Source organism: Cupressus sempervirens, chromosome 3, assembly GCF_028749045.1.
Source record: "Cupressus sempervirens isolate cs-2001-9-10 chromosome 3, ASM2874904v1, whole genome shotgun sequence".
NCBI classification, from domain to species: domain Eukaryota; kingdom Viridiplantae; phylum Streptophyta; class Pinopsida; order Cupressales; family Cupressaceae; genus Cupressus; species Cupressus sempervirens.
This window is the reverse complement of record NC_143120.1, coordinates 211740517-211762437: the sequence shown is the minus strand read 5'-3', so window position 1 is coordinate 211762437 and position 21921 is coordinate 211740517. Positions and strand designations below refer to the sequence as shown.

The 21921-nt window shown below is 31.2% G+C and overlaps 1 protein-coding gene across 1 annotated transcript; it reads right to left on the bottom strand.

Moving 5' to 3' along the window:
- Window positions 1-15592: 15592 nt before the first annotated feature.
- On the bottom strand, window positions 15593-18141 carry LOC149565568 (wall-associated receptor kinase 3-like). Its single transcript, XM_089817160.1, has 3 exons — window positions 17259-18141; window positions 16976-17161; window positions 15593-16847 (listed from the first exon to the last, which is right to left on the bottom strand). The coding sequence occupies exons 1-3, from the start codon at window positions 18139-18141 to the stop codon at window positions 15607-15609; spliced, it is 2310 nt and encodes a 769-aa protein (XP_089673286.1). The 3' UTR covers window positions 15593-15606.
- Window positions 18142-21921: the final 3780 nt, after the last annotated feature.

Here is a 21921-nt window from a genome sequence, read left to right as displayed (position 1 = left end):
ACATACAATCATCAATGAATTCTAAAATGGTTTTTACTTTACCATAAACCTTTACATTCATGATCACAAAATTTTCCAAGTGGTTTCCATTGACCACAAAAACTTAGTAGCATATAAAATCTTCAAATTCATCATTATCTTCTATTTTAATTCTATCATGTCTTCAGACTTATAATTATATCTTAAATCTTCAAACTCGGATTGAACCTAGGAAATCCCATCATTCTCTTGGGATGCTCTAACCACAAGTTCTGGAATACTTGATCTCCAGCCATTGTAGGTTCAAGTGTCAAACCTTTCTATTTCCTCAACAACTCCCATTGAGCCACACTACTAGTGCTTGGGGATACAAAAAAATTTACTCGAACTATAGGTTTGGTTACTCATCCAATACCTTTAGCTTTGTCCAACTGTTGTGGCGATTCTTCAAAACCTTACTTTTGAACTTCCTGCCAAAATACATTCTACCGACGTCTTGCTAGACAATGAATCTAATTTACTTAAACCATTCATAACTCTCTTTGAAGATTCAAACTTTGCAAAATTTCTATCATTACTTATACTTGAACATTTATACTTAAATAAATATTTGATCCTAACTATTTCCTTCTTTATTAGTTTGTGGTGACTAATTAGGGAAGTACTATACATACTTCATAAATTCTTTGGGGTTCAGGGCATTGGCCTGAAATTTTTTTTTTGGACATTGTGGTTGACGTATGGCCGACATATGGCCAACATGTTGTAACCCTAAAGAAACATAAAATTACTTGTATAAAAGGGCTTAAGGTTAGGCATTTTTCATAAGGTGTGATGTGAAAATTGGTTCTTGCAATGGTATTGAGGTGTAAGGGATTATAGATTGTAATTAAGTTGTAAGATCAGTGGATCATAATAATATTGGACTTGCTATTTGGTGGATGTCGCCCAAGGTTTGGGTGAACCACATTAAATCTTGGTGTCTTGTGTTCTTTTCTATGTGATCTATTATTTTTTGATATTGGTTATATTTGCATGTATTTGTTATTTATGTCTGAGGTTTAATCCTAACAAGTGGTATCAGAGCCAAGTTGTTTTTTTTAGTTATCCTTTGTAGGGAAGTCTCATGGTTGAGTGTGAGTCTCATAGTTGAGTGGGAGCAATGAAAGATGAGGGTAAGCTAAGGGTTGACAAGTTTAATGGGCCAAACTTTCAGCTATGGAAGATGCAAATGAAAGACTATCTTTATTAGAAGGATTTATGGAAGCTATTGGAAGGAAAAACCAAGAATCATGGATCTATGTAAAATCAGAATTGGGATCTTTTAGACAAAAAGGAACTTGGAAGCATTCAATTATGCTTGGCACCATCAGTGGCATTTAATATTACAAAAGCAAAGATGACAAAAGAGTTGATGCAAACCCTAGTGAAACTATATGAAAAGTCCTCCACTTCAAACAAGGTATTTCTGATGCAGCATTTATTTAATATGAAAATGATAGAAGGTGGATTTGTTGTAGATCATTTAAATGAGTTTAATACTATTACTAGTCAGTTGTCTTCTATGGGTGTCAATTTTGATGAAGAAATTAGGGCTCTTTTAATTTTGTGTTCTTTTCCTAAAAGTTGGAATGACTTGGTAATGGCTATGAGTAATTTTGTTTTTGGATGTAGTACCATAAAATATGATGATGTGATCGATGTTATTTTGAGTGAGGAAACTCATAGGAAATTCTCAAGTGGATCTACATGAGGAAGTGCTTTGAATGCACAAAGTAGAGGCAGAACAACTGTGAGAGGAAGTAATTTTGGAAATCATGGGAAATCAAGAGGAAATTCAAAAGGGAGGAGGTCTCGATCAAGAGGACCAAATGACTACTGGTACTATGGAAAATCAAGGCATAAAAAGAAATATTGCTGGACTCGAAAGAAAAATGAAGGAGATAGTCCAGATTGAGACAAGGAAGAGAATGTGGTAAGTAAAAAATCTAAAGAAGATTCTTTTCTTTTATCTTTAGAAAGTGTTGATGATTCATGGGTTTTAGATTCTAGTGCTTCATTTCATGCTAGACCTCATAGAGGTTATTTAATTGATTATGCCCAAGGAGATTTTGGGCTTGTTTATTTGGGGGATAATAAACCCTATCAAATTGTTGGAAAGGAAAAATTTAAGATTAAGTTGCCAAATGGAATTATTGGCTACTAGATGAGGTAAGACATGTTCCAAGGTTAAGTAGGAATTTAAATTCAGTAGGGCAACTCAATGATGAGGGTTGTGTTGTTACTTTTAATGATAAAAATTGGAAGGTTTCAAAAGGTTCCCTTGTAGTAGCAAAAGATGTGAAAGTAGGCACCTTATATCTTTGTACAGATCATATTGTTCCTTCTACTTTGATTATTTTAAAGAAAAATGAATGTTCAGGAATAGTTGTTGTAGTTGAGGAGGAAAAATAAGTAGTTGTTCTAGATTCTAATACAGCACTATGGAAGAAAAGACTTGGGTACATGAGTGAGAAAGGTATGAGAGTACTTCATTCAAAGAAAGTTTTACTAGGTTTAAAATGTGATTATATGGATTTCTATGAAATTTGTGTGTATGGAAAACAAAAGATAGTGAGTTTTGTGAAGACTGGGAAGGAAAATAAAAGGGAGAAATTAGAGCTTGTGCACATAGATGTATGGGGACTGGCTTAGGTATCACCCCTCAGTGGCTCTCATTATTATGTTACATTTATCGATGATGAAACTAGAAAATTATGAATTTATTTCCTTAGACAAAAATTTGATGTATTTCAAACTTTTAAGAAATGGAAATGCTTGGTTGAAAATGAGATTGACAAGAAATTAAAATGTCTCAGATCTGGTAACATTTGGTGGTGAGTATTGCAGTCATGAATTTGAAGATTATTGCTCCACTAATGGTATTCATAGACAGAAAACTATTCCAAAGACTTCACAAGAAAATGGTGTGGCTGAATGGATGAACATGACTATAATGGAGCGTGTAAGGAGTATGTGGTTGCATGTTGGGTTGCCCTTACACATGTGGGCAGAGGCTGTCAATATTTTTATATATTTGGTTAGTAGAGGTCCCTCTACTCCTTTAGGTTGTGGTATTCTAGAGGAAGCATGGATTGGTAAGAAGGTGAGTTATTCTTTTCTCAAGACCTTCGGTTGTGAAGCTTTTGCTCGTATAGATTCTGAAAGTAGAACCAAGGTGGAAGCTAAATTAAATAAATGTGTATTTGTTGGATGTGGCATTAATGAATTTAGTTATGGGCTTTGGGATTTTGAAAATCATAAAATTGTAAGAAGCAGGGATGTCATATTCAATGAGAAAGTGTTGTACAAAGATCTGTTGCAACAACATGAGAAGAAAGAAGATGATTATGTAGTACTAGATGATACTCCAAAAGATGATGTTCCAAAAATTTCTCATGATGTGCAACAACCGCAAAAACAAATACCACAAAACCTTGTGAATGTTAGATGGTCAACAAGGCTAAGTAGACCTCTAGAAAGATTTTCTCCTTCTTTGTATTCTATTCTACTAACAGATGTTGGTGAACTTGAATGTTATGATGAAGCTATGCAGGTGGTTACTAAGATTAAATGGGAGTTTGCAATGAAAGACAAAATGGACTCTTTGGCAGAGTACTACAGGTTATGTATTTACTGTTGGTGGGGTAGCCGTGAGCTGGGTTTCTAGGTTATTGAAGGTTAATGATTTATCCACTATAGAGGTAGAGTATGTTGTTGCTATAGAGGTAGCCAAGGAGATGATATGGCTTTAGTTCTTCTTAGAAGAATTGGGACACCCTTTGAGGGATACTTATTTGTTTATAGATAGCTAGAGTGTCATTCATATTACAAAGAATTCAACTCTACATTCAAAGACAAAACAAATTCAGTTGTGGTACCATTTCATTCGGCCAGTTTTGGATGATGGACAGTGAAAGGTAGACGAGATACATACAAATGACAATCCAACAGATATGTTTACGAAGGTAGTGACAAGGGAGAAGCTGAATTCTTCTTCAATTTTGGTTGGTCTTCTAGACTGAACATGAATAAAAGAACAACAAAGTCCAAGGTGGTTTGATCCAGTGGGAGCCCCATGTGGTAGTGGTATTGCTACAGGATCAGTCTCCAAGTGCGAGATTGTTGTCTAGTGTGGAGTCTGATCAGTTCCCAAGTGAGAGATTGTTAGTTTTTGGTGACTGATCAGGGAAGTACTGCACATACTTCATAAATTCTTTGGGGTTCGGGGCATTGGCCAAAATATTTTTTTGGACATTGTGGCTAACGTATGGCTAACATGTTGTAACCCTAAAGCGGTATAAAATTACTTGTATAAAAAGGCTAAGGGTTAGGCATTTTTCATAAGGTGTGATGCTAAAATTGGTTCTTGTGGTGGTATTGAGTTGTAAGGGATTATGGATTGTAGTTAGGTTGTAATCACTGGATTGTAATAATATTGGAGTTGTTGTTTGGTGGACGTAGCCCAGGGTTTGGATGAACCATGTTAAATCTTGATTTCTTGTGTTCTTTTCTGTGTGATCTATTATTTTCTAATATTGGTTATATTTGCATATAATTGTTGTTTCTATATGAGGTTTAATCATAACATTCTTCCATCTCGATTTGTATATACATCCACAATCCATTTTTATCCATGCATTCTGTCTCTCTGTTCCAACATTTCTTCTTATTGTGGTTTTTTCATCCACAAATACCATTTCAAACAATCTATATTTCAAAAAATCTATCTCTTATTTGGAACTGCTAGATTAATGGTGGAACTGGGAGTAAGACATCAATTCTCTACATACTCCCCCTTGATGTCTAAACTCATAGTTTGATCTCCATGTACTCAAAACGATCCATGCAACTCACACAACAACTTTTATCACTAGAGTCTAATAGACTTGCATGGTACTTCTAATAGAAGCCAACCATCTTTCTACTAATTTCTCTCTTTCCTCATCACTAGAGTCTTATAGACTCACATAGAACTTCTAGTAGAAGTCAACTATCTCTTTCTTATTTTCTCTCTTTCAAGAGAGATCACAAGGTTCAATCTTCCCCTCCTTTCTCTAATATAGAGAAAACTCGTGACACATCCATGTGCCAATCAGAACAAGTAGTCATCAACTACTTCACTCACATATCCGAACCTTGATCCACCACTATCACTTTTGACATGCAAACTTGGAGGTTTGTACAACCTTCTCAACATCCTTGTCACTTTCTTCCAACGAGACTCATTGATCCATCCATAATCAATCTGCATACAACTTTTTATAGATTCTCAATTGCAATCACTATTCCAACATGACTTTTCATTATGAATCTTCAACCCACAAATGCTACAAGGGTGAAGATCCCAACATTTATCTTCTGTATGTCCTGACCTGTGACAATATCCACATTGCATAGTCTTCATTCCTTGAACTGGTTTGCATGAACTCGTGTTTATCTTTTCTTTACCTGTAGAATATCCAAGGCCTTCATACATTGGCCTCCTTATTTGCTAAATTGGATTCATCATTCTCTATTCATCTTTTCCCAAGCCTTTACCTTTGAAACCCATTCTTTTCATAATCTTCAAACATATATTATCATGAAAATGATTTAAAATATCTGTGTCGTCATTAACCTTTTCATGTTTATCATTGCACACATCTCTACAAACATCATTATCATAATCAATTTGATCAAATGAATTCAAATCCTCTATACCACAAGAAACATCATGAACCAATGGTTTTTCTCTTAAACATTCATTTTTTTCTTTAAACAATTGATTCTCTTCCTCTAGTTTCTTAACTTTATCCTCCAAATCTATATTTTATTTCTTAATCTTAGACTTTTCTTCTTCTAATATTTTCAACTTCTCTACTAAAATTTCATTCTTTTTCTTAACATCATCAAAAAGCTTTAATTTTTCTTCCAATTCTTCATTTTTCTTTTTAATCTCATCAAATACTTTTATCTTTTCCTCCAATTCTTTATTTTCTTTTTCAACTTTCCAAAAATATATCAAAAGAGCATTATTTTCACTTATCAAAAATTCCATCAAATTTTGATTTTCTTTTAGTATCCTTTTGAAAATTTTTCCCTTTGACATAAATAAATTAAAGTCACCTTGGCCTTCCTGTAGACACTTCATCACCTTCAAGATCTTCTTTTATGCTATGACTAATCTCCCTCAATGGATTTCTTTATCTAAGAGTCCTCTCATCACATTGTGACCTTTTTTAATCAATGTTTCATTCAACTTCCATGCTATAGTCTTCCCAAACAATGATCTCTTTGCTTCTCAAACCAATCATTGATTTACCACTCGCTATGATTTTAGCTTTAGCTTCCTTCAATTAACCTAATGTAATCTTCATAAATTTTTTTTGGCTCTGATACCACTTTGTTAGAAATCAACACAATAATATCACACCAAATTGCTATAGCACAATATTAAATCAAAACACATTGCTACAAAAGAACCAAACATAGAGAACTCAAATTTTTTTATTCATATTCTTCACACTCAAAAAAAATTACATTTTCTCCTTTTAAAGAATCTCTCAAACCACTAACCCTTAAGTCTTTTCATGAGTGCATGGTATCCTAACTAATCCAAGACTACTAAAAATAGTGGTGGAAGTCATTGTTTTATTATAACTATCATTAAAACTAGAGTTTGTAAAATTAGATCTCCTCATTACATGTGAAGGTAAATGCATTATTAAACTTCCTAACTTTGAACACCATCATGTTCAAACATGCATGCGAAGTCTTCTTTATTTGGTGGATTCATTTCTAGTGAGCTCTCAATTCAAGCGGTGCATGAACGGTGCATGGATAAATTATATTCTCCAACAAATATGTCATGAACTTGCCCCACCATTTACGTCCTATGCTACCAGTAATAAAACTACTAATTTACAACTTCTAAAACATTTTGGAAATGATTCAATATTGGCTGAATTTTCAAAGACAGGGTAGGGTTAATTTGCTTGTCCAAGGTGTAAGTATTGTACAATAAAATTTGGTGACTAACTTTTCTAAATATTTCACTTATTCAAACATCTGTGTATTTCAGAAAATTCACAGATGATTAGATGATGTATTTTAGTGAATTCCATAGGGAAGATTACAGAAAAAAAAGCTCACTTAGTTCATCTTCTGTCTAATTTATCATACAATAAATCGTCCTTATACACCTTCACTTTATTTACATCAAAAATATGCAACCGACTTTGCAAATTCAAGTGCCAACTTGATAGATATACTCTACAATCTACAGTCTGACACACACTCAAAATAGTGAATATTACCTTCAACAAGGCACTCCTAGGCTTCCAGAGATTTACCGCCATTACCAGCAGGCATGACAGTGTCTCCCCCGTAGGCTTTGCGCTCCTATGCACTTCCATCTTCCCTTGACACAACTATTTCTCTTCTCTTCTCATACTATTTATTTTTATTCTTCTATAATGTTATCTGATTCTCTCATCTGTTGCATCTTCTATATCACAATAAATGAATGATACAACTTTTATTAATGGCAATTGTTGAGCAGGACACATATCATTCTCCTGGGGATCATGTTTTAGCTGGCAACTATAAAAACTGAGAACCTTACACAAAGAAAATTAGTTTCCATTCACACTCTCTACCACAGACTAAATTATTTTAATCTCACTGGGCCAGAAAATACTTTCCTCATATTGTTTCCGACTGCGTGAGACTTTTCCAAGGCGGGTTGCCCCGATGTAAAATCCTATCAGCCAATTAGTAAAGTAACATGATTTCATTGTATGTGTTATATTGTGGGTGGGTTGCTCTGTTTTTGGAAGCCTCAGCGGCCACAATTTAACAAGTTGAAAGTCCACAGTCATTCTTATATGGACTCTATTTTCCTATGGCATGATTCTTATATTACAATGGCAGTATGTAGCAATTAAAAAACCTAATATTTTTCTCCCTAAGAGATACATTCAGAATTATCTTGAATTGTGATAGGGCTCTGGAAATTACTATTTGATAGAATTTTTTTGACATGAGAGTAGAGTTTGTTTATGTTGTGAATGTTTTGGTCTTGGAGTTGCAGAAATATTATGCCCCTACTCAAAGCCCATTAGTTGAAAGTTAATAATTCGAGATATTTTGGTTAAATTTGAGTTCATTGATGTAGTTGCAGGGAAATTATGCCACTACATAAGCCCATTGATTTAAATTTTATAAGTCGAGCATATTTTGGTTAAATTTGGGCTCACTATTAATGTATTGCGATAGAGAAATGAGTTATAGATTATTTGAGGGCTTAAGTTGGTTAAGTGTTTGTCTTTATTAGCCTTTCTCAAAATATGCATATTGTTTGAAAATGTGGAGAATACAAAGTTTTTTTGAGGGTAAATAAAATTGTACAACATGAAACACTACTGTGAATGTATGTGTGTATTTGCGCACATGAATGGGTGTACATATGTTGGCTTGGTTTAAATCAATCTTCTTTTTAATTTCTTTTTAGGTTTGACTAGGTTTATTTTTAATGTCAACTTTCAGTTCATATTCTATAATCTATAATAAGGAAGAGAGTATTCATTTTTCTATTCTTGTACTCTCTCTCTTCTTCATGATAGATCAAGGAATGTGATCCCAAATCTTGATTACTTATAATAAATACAATTGAATCCATAAACAAATTAATATTTACTTATGGATTGTAGAAATTTGATATGTTAATCAATCTTCTTTTGTCAAATGAATAACATTTTTTTTTTTTTTTGGTTAAGTGTAATTTCATTCTTTGACAACCATTTTGTTTTTATACATCCCATCAACCATTGAAAACAACCAAAATGAATAGTATATATAAGATACCTAGATTTACACTAATTAGTCTATTGTGTCTATATTTTGCAGATTCCAAAAAAATATAAAAAATTAATAAATTTGTGTTGCTCTTTTAGAGGATGACACATTCAGAGTCACTAGGAGGATAATCAGTGTGTCCAACCATATATTCTAATTACACATTAAAATATCATAATATTGTAGTGATAGAAAGAAAATATATAATTTTTAAAAATTATACTTAAATAATTTTTCATAAGTTCTTTTCCCTGTAGACAATTTGTTCATTATCATCAAACAAATTGTATACCTCATTCTTCTAATTTTAGGATAAAACAAGGTTATGCTTAGAAAAATAGTCATTAAAACATTGATTCAAGGAAATGTAAGTTTAAAATTTAATAATTGCTTAACGATTTTAAAATAAATATTATTAAATTTTTAAGTATTTACAACCATTATAATTGTAAATATAAAAAACTTAATACTTGTGAAATTAAAATGAATGACCATCTTAAAAATATTGACAAAATAATTTGTACAAAAGTATTAACAATTACAATATTCTTACAACTTTTTCTCCAAACAATTAGAAAGAAATGATAGACCTCTTGCTTTATTAGTGCAGCCTATAGGTGGAGACTTATGTTTTCACTTCAAATTTTTTTTTCTTACCCTCCACGATATTAAACCACAATTGTAATTTCTGCTTCTATTTTTATTTTATTTTAATTTTTCTTTAAATATATCTCTTTTTTCATTGGCTATTCATATTTTTTCCATTGGTTTTTAAATTTTTCATTCAAAGACTCAAAAAATGTATTATACAACGAATAAGAAAAAAATGAAAAAAATCTTTGTAGATTTCTAATATTTTTTAATTATCTTCTTGAAGTTACAATTTTAAAAAGTTGGACAATTTGATTTGAAAAATTAATAATAAGAAATATGAACAATAAATAATTGAATTAAATTTTAATATTTCTTTAAAATTTAATTTTTCATTAATTATTTTTTAATAATCAAAGTTTAAAAATATTGGTACATATTTATATCTATACATTTCTATATTTATATTTATATATTTATAAATATTTTATAGATTTATGCAATTATAACTAAATGAGCCTATAGTTATGTGAAATACCAAGAATATTTAAAATTTTATAATCATATATTTTTTATAATTATTTTAAAAATATATTAACATTTCTTTGGGCATTGGTCTGCAATTTGATTCCTGAGAGGTTAAATAACCTTAATATAAAATAATAATAATAATCATAACTTAATATTTTTCTTATGGTACAATTTTTAATATATCATTTTATCATTTTAACTATAATATAAAATGTAATGTGTAAAAACTCATTTCATAATAAATTATCTTTACTTACTTTTGACATTAGATGGGACTCTAGCTCTATAAAGCCCTTGTTTGTATTCAGTCTTACATAAATTACAATCGGCCTAACCTTGGCAGTTCAGGAGTATAAATACTATAGCATATAAGTCACATCCGTAGTGTATGGTATTATCTTGCTCCCTATAATATATATAGCCTTGCATCGTCTAGTGTAGGCACCAGCTATGGTGCAACATATTTGCACCCGTAGCAAGTCGTGCCCAAATGCCCATGTCTATGTCGTCTATGACATGCCATGCCTCTGTCTGGTAAAGTATACTCTGACAAAACCCATATGCCATGTTCTACTCTGAGGCGGTCAGTAAGAATTAAAAAAATTGAAGCTTGATAGAAATGTGGTTACGGTAAATAGTTAACTCTATGTTAGCGTGCCTTTGTTAAAATTTATCTATATTTAATAGATTTAATTATAATATGTTTTTATATTATAAAATGGAAGGGACAATTAAATTATAATTATATTTAATGCAATTAAATTTATATCATATTTTAATATTTCATTATAATTTATTATATATATATATATATATATATATATATATATATATATATATATATATATATATATATATATATATTTGATAACATATAATAAGATAAACATATAATAAAATTATAGTCATATAGATTAAGAGTATATTTAATATTAATGCTTTTACTAATTAAATAAATAAAGTATGAAAGTATTCAAATTATTGCCAAACATTTTTCCTATGTTGTTTATACATATCAACATTGTTATATCATTTATTTATTTTTTAATTCATGTTCTTGTTTTTACGTTATTCACATATGCTATGTATTTGATACATTTACAACATTATATTTTATCCTAAGAAAAGTTGAAAGATAAAAGATGAAATTGTCTGATATGGAAAATATAGTTATGACCTAAAATTTCAAAAAATAAAATTAATTTTAAATATTGTTTTCTAGTTAACTACGCTCTTACCACAAAAATTATATATAATATAAATAATAGTTAAATTATAATTAATTTAAGTTTAAAATATAATACCTATACACAATATAAATTAAACTATTTTGATATATTATATAACTAATCATTATAATCAAACTTTAATTTTTTGAAAATCATATTGACATTCCAATTAATTGTTCCTTGAAAAATATAGTATAATTAAATTTAATTGTACTATAATTGTACTCTTTTACGTCATTCACATATGCTATGTATTTGATACATTTACAACATTATATTTTACCCTAAGAAAAGATGAAAGATAAAAGATGAAATTGTCTGATATAGAAAATGTATTTATGACCTAAAATTGTAAAATATAAATTTAATTTTAAATGTTGTTTTTCTATTTGACAAACAATTTTTAAAAATATTTAAAGAGAAAATTATTATATACAAAATATAAAATCAATCTATTATAAATATATTAATATCAACATATTATAAATATATTAATATCAACATCTATCATGTATTTATACTTAAGAATTATAAATAGTTTTAATAATTTATAAATATGCTCTTACCCATAAAAATTAGATATAATGTAAATAATATTTAAATTATAATTAATTTAAGTTAAAAATATAATACCTATACACAATATAAATTAAACTATTTTGATATAGGATATATCTAATCATTATAATCAAACTTTAAATTTTTGACATTCGTATTGACATTCCAATTAATTGTCCCTTCTAGTTTATAATAGAAAAATATATTATAATTAAATTTAATTAATACAACTATAATTGTAATCTAATTTTGATAAATAAATATATTATAATTAAATCTAATTGTATTTTAATTTTGATAAATAAATAAATGATATAACAATGTTGATATGTATAAACAACATAGGAAAAATGTTTGACAATAATGTGAATACTTTTATACTTTATTTATTTAATTAGTAAAAGCATTCATAATATTAAACTCTTAAGAATTAAAATAATTTTTCTCTTTATAATATTTTTAATCAATCAACCTTATTATTTCATTCTTATGTGCTAAGAATAAATATTGATGCTAAAAATAAATCTAGCTAAGATTTTTTATTATTAGTATCATTCAACCAATATTGTTTCAATCAATCGAGTTTATCATTTTCATATTCAACACGTCTCATTCTAAATGCTAAAAAAATATTGATGCTAAAAATAAATTTATAATAAGAATCAAAAGCTAATAATTCTTCTTTAGCATTCAACCAATTGTTTTAATGTCTTGGATCATACATTATGATCCATCATATGATGATGGTGATGATCATGTAGTTGTAATTAAGTTCATAAATACAAGAAAATAATTTGACTGACTTTGGCAATTGTATAGATTAAAAAAAAATTTAAAAAAATTTATATTTTATTTTATTATTGAAAAAAATATTATTAAATAAAATGCTAACAAATAATAATTATTTTTACATAATATAGTACAAATTTATAATAATATTAAATATACTCTTAATCTATATGACTATAATTTTATTATATGTTTATCTTATTGTATGTTATCATATATATATATATATATATATATATATATATATATATATATATATATATATATATATATATATATATATATATATATATATATATATAATAATAAAATATTAAAATATGATATAAATTTAATTGCATTAAATATAATATATTATACTAAAATATAATTATAATTTAATTTTCCCTTCCATTTTATAATATAAAAACATATTATAATTAAATCTACTAAATATAGATAAATTTTAACAAAGGCACACTAACATAGAGTTAACTATTTAACCGTAAACACATTTCAATCAAGCTTTAATTTTTTTGATTCGTACTGACTGTCTCGGGGCAGAACATGGCATACAGGTTTTGACAGACTGTACTCTACTGGACAGAGGCATGGCACGGGATAGACGGCATAGACATGGGTATTTTGGGCACAACTTTCTACGGGTGCAAATATGTTGCACCGTAGCCGGTGCTTCTAGTGTATGGTATTATCTTACGGCAACGGCTAAAGGGTAAACTGTTTTGTTTAACCCAGCCACTAGCCCTAGCCTGTACCCTACCTTGTCGTCAGTGAATTTCTGGCAGAGCGTGATCACGCGTGACCGTGATCTGTGGCCTCAATGGTGGCTGTCAAATCATCCTACCCTTTCCAAATATTTTGTGCCCTCCGTGCGGTGCAGCAAATAATTCTTTCCGGCCGTGAGACTTTAATCATTTTTTAAACTACAATTCATTTTATATTATATGATTTAATTTAATTGGATGTGCATAAAGAATCGGAGATTAATATTTTAATTTTCTGAAATTTGTAAAAATTAAACATAATCTTAAAATTAAAAATAATAATTATTATACTATTTTATTAATATTTGATTCGAGCAATCTTTAAAGTTAGTTTAGGTTGTCTTCAAATATTCTAAAGGAAAACAAATGTTATTTCCATGTTCAATTGTTTTTAATCTTTAATTTGAAAACCCTAACTTTAATATACCTATAATTTTAACTAGGGTTACAATTAAGATTACTATAATATAACTATAGTTTTTAGTATAACAATTAATATAACTATAGTTTTTAATATAAGATTACAATTAAGATTGTAATTAAAATTACAATTAAGATTATATTACAGTAATCTTAATTGTAACCCTAGTTAAAACTATAGTTATATTAAGATTAGAGTTTTTAATATAACTATAGTTATATTATTAAAAGTTACAATTAAAGGGTCAATCATAATTAGTATTATAATTAGGGTTACAATTTCTATTATAGTGTAAGGATAAGGATTGAAGTTACGTTAAGAAGTATGATTAGTTTTTTGATTAAGATTAGGATTTTTAATATAACTATATAGTTATATTATTAAAAGTGGGTTTTTAATATAACTATAGTTATATTATTAAAGTTACAATTAAAGTGTCAATCATACTTCTTAACGTAACTTCAATCCTTACTATGATTGACCTTTTAATTGTAACTTTTAATAATATAACTATAGTTATATTAAAAACCCTAACCTTAATCACAAAACTAATTATACTTCTTAACGTAACTTCAATCCTTACCCTAACACTAGCTCTAATAAAAATTGCAACCTTAATTATAATAGTAAGTATGATTGACACTTTAATTGTAACTTTTAATAATATAACTATAGTTATACTAAAAACCCAATGTTAATAATATAACTAACATTATATTAAAAACCCTAACCTTAATGACAAAACTAATCATACTTCATAATGTATCTTCAATCCTTACCCTAACACTAGCTCTAATAAAAATTGCAACCTTAATTATAATACTAAGTATGATTGACACTTTAATTGTAACTTTTAATAATATAACTATAGTTATACTAAAAACCCAATGTTAATAATATAACTAACATTATATTAAAAACCCTAACCTTAATCACAAAACTAATCATACTTCATAATATAACTTCAATCCTTACCCTAACACTAGCTCTAATAAAAATTGTAACCCTTATTATAATACTAACTATGATTGACCCTTTAATTGTAAGTTTTAATAATATAACTATAGTTATATTAAAAACCCTAATTTTAATATAACTATAGTTTTAATTAGGTTACAATTAAGATTACTATAATATAATCTTAATTGTAATCTTAGTTACAATCTTAATTGTAATCTTATATTAAAAACTATAGTTATATTAATTGCTATACTAAAAACTATAGTTATATTATTGTAATCTTAATCGAACCCTAGTTAAAACTATAGTTATATTAAAGTTAAGGTTTTCAAATTAAAGGTTAAAAATAATTGAACATGAAAATGACATTTGTTTTCCTTTAGAACTTTATAATTAAAACAAAAATCTAATAATTTATGAAAACTAAATTAAAATTATTTGAAATCATAACTTAAAACTAAAATTTGAAGGCAACCTAAACTAACTTTAAAGATTGTTCGAATCAAATATTAATAAAATAGTAAATATGAATTATTATTTTTAATTTTTAGATTATGTTTAATTTTTACAAATTTGAGCAAATTAAAATATTTACCTCCGATTCTTTATGCACGTCCAATTAAATTAAATCATATAATATAAAATGAATTGTAGTTTAAAAAATGATTAAAGTCTCACGGCTGGAAAGAATTATTTGCTGCACGGCACGGAGGGCACAAAATATTTGGAAAGGGTAGGATGATTTGACAGCCGCCATTGAGGGCACAGATCACGGTCACACTCTGCCAGAAATTCACTGACGGCAAGGCAGGGTACAGGCTAGGGCTAGTGGCTGGGGTAAACAAAACAGTTTACCCTTTAGCCGTTGCCTTATCTTACATCCCTCTAATATTTAGACTTCAGTGTATTAAAACAGACAAGACATGCTCCCCTTTGAACTCACCTCATTGGATTTGGTTGACATTTCAATCAGTGCAGTGAATGGTTCCTCGGACGTACTCTCATTTGTTGATGGAAAAGTGTAACTCTTGAACTTGTATGAAGTTTGGAATAATTCTGTAGAAGTGCTTGCCTGCTCAGATACTGCATCATCACTTTGTAGATTATCATGAAATTTGTTTTTTCTTGCGCCATCTCGTACCCACAAAAGTTCTTCCACGATCTCTTTCATTGACGGTCTTTTCCTCCTTTCCAAATGAAGACACGCTCTCGCTAGTTTTCCAACATCTTCCATCTGTTGGAGATTATCCTCCTCCAATACCTTGCTATCCAAGAGTTCTCTGACGCGGTTTTGGCTGATCCTGGTAAGAAAAAGATTAGACAAACTACACTCCTCGCTGATCCTCTCTGCACTTAGTGGCTCCATGCCTGTTATGAGCTCAACCAGGACAACACCAAAACTGTACACATCGCTCTTGTCAGTGAGCTGATACGTCTGGAAGTACTCCGGATCCAAGTAACCCCTTGTGCCCATTACATTAGTTGTCAGATGTGTGTTGTTTGCAGCAGCTATGAGACGAGAAATTCCAAAGTCTGCAACTTTGGGAGAAAGCATCTCATTCAAAAGAATATTAGACGACTTTACATCTCGGTGGAAAATGTGTTGAGATGCTCCAGAATGTAAATACGCCAAAGCCTCCCCTGTTTCAATTGCAATCTGAAGACGTGAAGCCCAAGGCAAACAGCCTTCCTTAGACTGTAAATGTTCAAATAATGTTCTGTTCGAAACGAACTCAGATACCAACATTGGATTTTTAGTTTGGATACAGCAGCCTAACAATTTCACTATGTTTCTGTGATTTATCTGAGAGAGAATTGTAACTTCGTTGAGAAAGTCGTTGTTATCCTCCAGACTGAAAGCTTGCTTGGACTTTTTAATGGCCACAAGAGTCCCGTCCAATAGAATGCCTTTGAATACAGTTCCGAATCCACCACTTCCCAACACCATATCATTTGAATACTGATTAGAAGCTCTTGCCAGTTCTTTAGCAGAAAATAGTCTCAGACTTTCTCTCCCCACCGTAGAAGCTATGTATTGCTGCAGCTGATGAAAATACTTGGCCTCCACAAGTCTCAAGTGCCGCTTCTTCAACCACCAAACCAAAAGAGACGCTGCTACAGAAACGACCACAAAAGAAGAGACGGACCCTGTGTATTTTACCGAACAAGACATTGAAATAAATTTTATAATTATACCTGTCCTTCGGAAAGAAATCTATATCACAAAGTCAAACAATTAAAATAACGCTAACACACACGTGTTTAACTTCGGTTACCTGCGATCGCACGCAATACCACAGCATCTAATCTTGTGGACGAACATCTAGTCCCGTTGTGAAAGCCATCTCCCTTATATCCCTTTGCACAGGAACAGTTGTAGGAACCTCCTAAATTAAGGCATATTCCTCCTTTCTTTGGTTCCACGCACTTATTCAAGATTCTATTTTGGCACTCGTTAATGTCTGAAAATTCATTGCCATTATGGTAAGAAACTTTCAGAATTTTGAGAGAGATGATTAAGAGATTAAATAAAACATAACACTAATACAAATACAATACCTGTGCAACCAGTACCATTGAAGTAACCATTTCCTTCATATCCAGGGAGACATTTGCATACGTGACCCACTCTTGACGGAGAGATCAAGCATTTTGAGTGTTTGGAACAGGAATAACTGCTACTATTTTTAGCCATGGTGCAATCTTCATCACCGACACCCCAGTTAACACGGAGACCATAATGAGCGCTTATTATTTCTGGCAAAGAGAGGTCTGTTTTATTGTTGCCTCCGGTGAAGGTGGAGGGATCCATTATGGTGGAGAAGCCACAGTGTTCACTACCATTCACTCTCTCGCCTTCGCTACTGAAACTTATCCACCCATTATCATCTGGAAAGCTAATTTCACAACAGCCATAGCGGCAATATGGTGGTATTTGAGAATAACTTGAAGTTGCACATCTCGCTTCTCCCTTAATGTCATCCAAGTATGTGTAATTACCGGTCATATTGGAACCGACCACCACAAATTTATCGTACATGGAAAAAAAGAATGGCCCGGGTAGCCAAAACGACTTAAATGCGTCCGCTTTTTCAGCATGGCCACATGAAGAAGCTTTAAGAGAAGTCGAATTAATAACAATGTAACCAGAATAATCGATCTCCCAAACCTTATAATAACCTGTTGTTGAACCTTCCCAGGATCTTACAGCGACATCAGCCGGAAGAAATAGAGCCAGGTCCCCAGTATCTTTGTCCTTGGTGCAATTTAACTGAAAACCCCAGTATCCACAATGAGAATTGTTAATATAAAAAGGGTAACTCACTTCCGAATCTCCACACTTTTCAGGAGTGCATTTTGTAGCGGTAGCAAAACCCACAAGAGAGAGAGAAATTACAAAGCAGAGCAACACTCCACAATTCATTTGTGTCTTCAGCAACATTTTAACTTTTCAAGCAAAACCAAATACCCAATCAATTATCACAACCACCACGAGAAGAAATTAAGGAACGAAATGGCCGCGTTAAAGATGAATGGCGGAGTGCATGTTTGACTGGACCACAGCAAAAAGACTTTGATCTGCTCCTCAGAGTTCATTATTTCCTTCCATAAATGGCGGAGTGCATGTTTGACTGGACCACAGCAAAAAGACTTTGATCTGCTCCAGAGTTCATTATTTCCTTCCATAAATGGCGGAGTGCATGCTTGACTGGACCACAGCAAAAAGACTTTGATCTGCTCCACAGAGTTCATTATTTCCTTCCATACTTTCCACATATTGTTGGAAATTTTATTTCCGCTACGACTCTTCCCAGCATTGCGTGGGAAGCTGCTTCTCGTTTATCTTAAGCTAGTGACATGCTTTTCGTTTCTTAAAGTTGATTCTCTGCGAAAGCGTAATATATCCAATAAAATTTCCAGACAGCTGTTAAAAGCACAGTCAAAATCAAATTTTGGAGTTTCTGTCTCCGCTAAAGTTTTCTTTGTGTTGTTGACTTTCAATGTTGGTAAACAGATTTGTCACTTAAAAAATATACGATTTTGCTCAATGGAGTATGTGGCAAATAATGTGTCCAACAGCTGGATAGGCTCTTAATATCCAGCCTTCCTCTGCATTTAGAGGGGCAGCTCCCTCGTAAGATAAAATTTGTGTTTTTCAATAAAAATGAGTAGAACTTAGAAAATAAAAAGGAAAACCATTGATAGCGAATGCACCACACGCCTTCAATGTTTTCATAAAAATGATGTAAACTGTTAATGAGAGCAATCAAGTGTTAATGAGAGCAATCAAGGACTACGCTTGAGAGCTATCACACACAATGCTAATTCAACCATTCACGAATACTCACACCATACCATGAAAATACTTATAAATGAATTAACACTTCAACAATTCAGATTCTTTTGAAAAAGAACACCCAATGCACTTCCTTTATTTCTTTGCACCAAGAAAGTAAGAAATAACTAATTACAGAAAACAACAATTGTACACACTTTCAAAAAATTGCTTTGTTATCAGAGCATAAGTGTTCCCTGTCACCAAAATTGAACTATATTCTCCCCTGTTGCAGCTGTAGAACTTCTCGACTGCAAAAGAAGAACCCCCTTACAATAGTTTTCTCCCATTATATAAATTTTGCCAAGAAGTTGGGCAACTACCCTAACTTACTTCTTATCGAACTTCTATTGCCTTCCATCACTTTTACTCCCATGATAAGTGCAATATTCATTTTGCACTTTACAATAATATTAATTCTTAAAGAATTAATATATTTTATATTGTGACATAGTTGACTTGGAGAGAAAAATTTAGGGTTGCAAAACCTTAGATAACATTGGCTCTTTCTTGGGACTGCACTCTGTGTCAGGGTGCAAAGAACTCCAGAATCTCTATCTGTCATAATCTACTGCTTTATCCATTGGGTGTAGAGTCATCATTCCATTGTTCCTATGTTTGTGAGAAGAAATATAAATCTAAAAATAAGACAATGGATCTTCAAACTCCTTCACTGTTGGATAAAATGTTGAGCAGGCAGGAATATTATTGATCTAATCCATCCTGTTGGAACTTAGATTGTTAGCCTTGCATTTTAATTTTTTGAGACTATTTCCATCTTCCTTCCAATGTAAAACATCCTCTGCAACTCTCTCCATACTGACCATATTCTACTTCCACAACAATCACAAGAAACAAAAAAAAAACTCCTCATTTTCGTTGCACCCACATTTCTTTATCCTTGCTTCAAACAAGGTCAACATCACTGAACATATTCAAGTTCAACAGACACATTTTTCTTTTGTTCTGTCCAAATGCACCCTTGAGTAAGTGTAGAAGATTGAAATAATTTGACCTTTCAGTAAAAAAAATATGGATATGAATAAAGTTTTATGCCATCATCATGCTAGTTGCTTCTCTTTTATTAGATCTTGTGCCTCAAAATTTAGATGTTGTACTTTCAAATGCAAAGAAAATTGAAAACTTGATCTTACAAATATTTAAAAATTCTTGATACTCTCATCTTCTGTGTATGAAACTCTAGGTATTCTTTTTAAGCCACCTTGCCGTCTAGTTTGCTTTGCTGTAGCATATGGTAATACACCCTTCATCTCCATCTATGTTTGAAATAGATGAAAAAATAGGAGCAGTAATGAAATAGCCTGGGTCATATAGCTTCAGTCCCTTGTCATCTCCATCCTTCCACAATGTGGTCTCAATGCACTTCCACTTGCAAAAACTACCTTGAGACAAGTTTGAAATATAAATTTTATGGCCTCCTCATGTATCTGAATTGACAACTCTCTTGTTGGAGAAAGAATAAGTCCTAATGGCATTGATGTCTGTGCTCCATGAGGTCACTGGCAATTGGATCATTATGCACCCTTTTTTTGTTGGTTACCATTACACAAGCAGTGTGCTTAATGCCGTGCATTACTCCCATTGCATTAACATTCATGGTGCATTTAAATTGCTCTATGTCATTCTCTGCAATGCTCCTTTTATTGTCAGCTGCCCTTCCTGCATTGTTAAACATAATGTTAAGATGACCATGCTTTTTCATGGCCAAATCTACTGCTGCACTAACGTCTTCTTCTTTACTCATGTCATAGTGAATATAAGTTGCCCATGGTGAAAGAGATTCTACAAGCTTGTAACCAACATCATCTATTATGACTTTGGCTCCACATATTCACAGTATATTATGACTCATCACCTCCAATTTGTGCTATGATACTACAAAAATTGATGAACACCCAATGATTTTAGTGGCAAATTATCATTTTCACCTAGCCTCTCCTATCTTGTAGCCATTGTATCTCAACCCTAATTAGGGTTAACAATTTTTTTTTGAATTCTAGCTGCACATTTGCCAAGCGTTACTAATATTTGACCTATATTTCAATATAGGAGGACCACCACCAATGAGGAACTCCTTTTACCAAATATACAATGGTCCCAATCTTGTGTCCATTGTTGTAAAATGAAGCCATACACATCATTATTAGAAAATTGTTTTTGAAAAATAGCTCATTCTCTATGAAGAACTGTCATATCTGCTGAGATTTTATTTTTTTGGAATTTCTATTTAAGCACATGTTAAAACCTATTCTTAAAATCAAACTCCACTTGTATCTAAGACTCCATTTGTCACTTGATGCCTTTGAATCAACGAAGAGGGTCTCCCATTTTTTTGATCTTTTTAGAAAATGGATGACTCAAGGGAAGGGAAGGATTAAAAGATTATGCAACTTTATTGAAGGGAAACACCAACTTAAACAAAAACAAACACAAGACAAAATTTGGAAAAGGAAAATGGTTATTTACAATGAAGAGGGAAAAACCCTAAAAACTTAGATGTGACCACTTACAGGCTGGGAAAAGTATGAGCCTCTTCGAACCAACTCTTGATAGAATGGAATAATGCATTGCGTACAGGTGAGCACCATGGCCAATGTGATATTAAACTCATGAATGAAAAATGAATGCAGAGGAGGGAAAATAAATGTAGATTCAAGATTTTCTTCCACATTTCTTGAATCAATATTATCTTTTAAAAAGATAGATGGAATATCAACTATTTTTTCCATACATTGAGTCCTTCTATTTTTGGGTTGTCCATGTGACTTTTCCTCCACAAATTGCTACATTGATTCCTCCAAAAGAAGATAGTGAAAAAGATTTGTGGGAGGCTGAAAAATATGTAAATCTTTTTCTTCCTCTTGA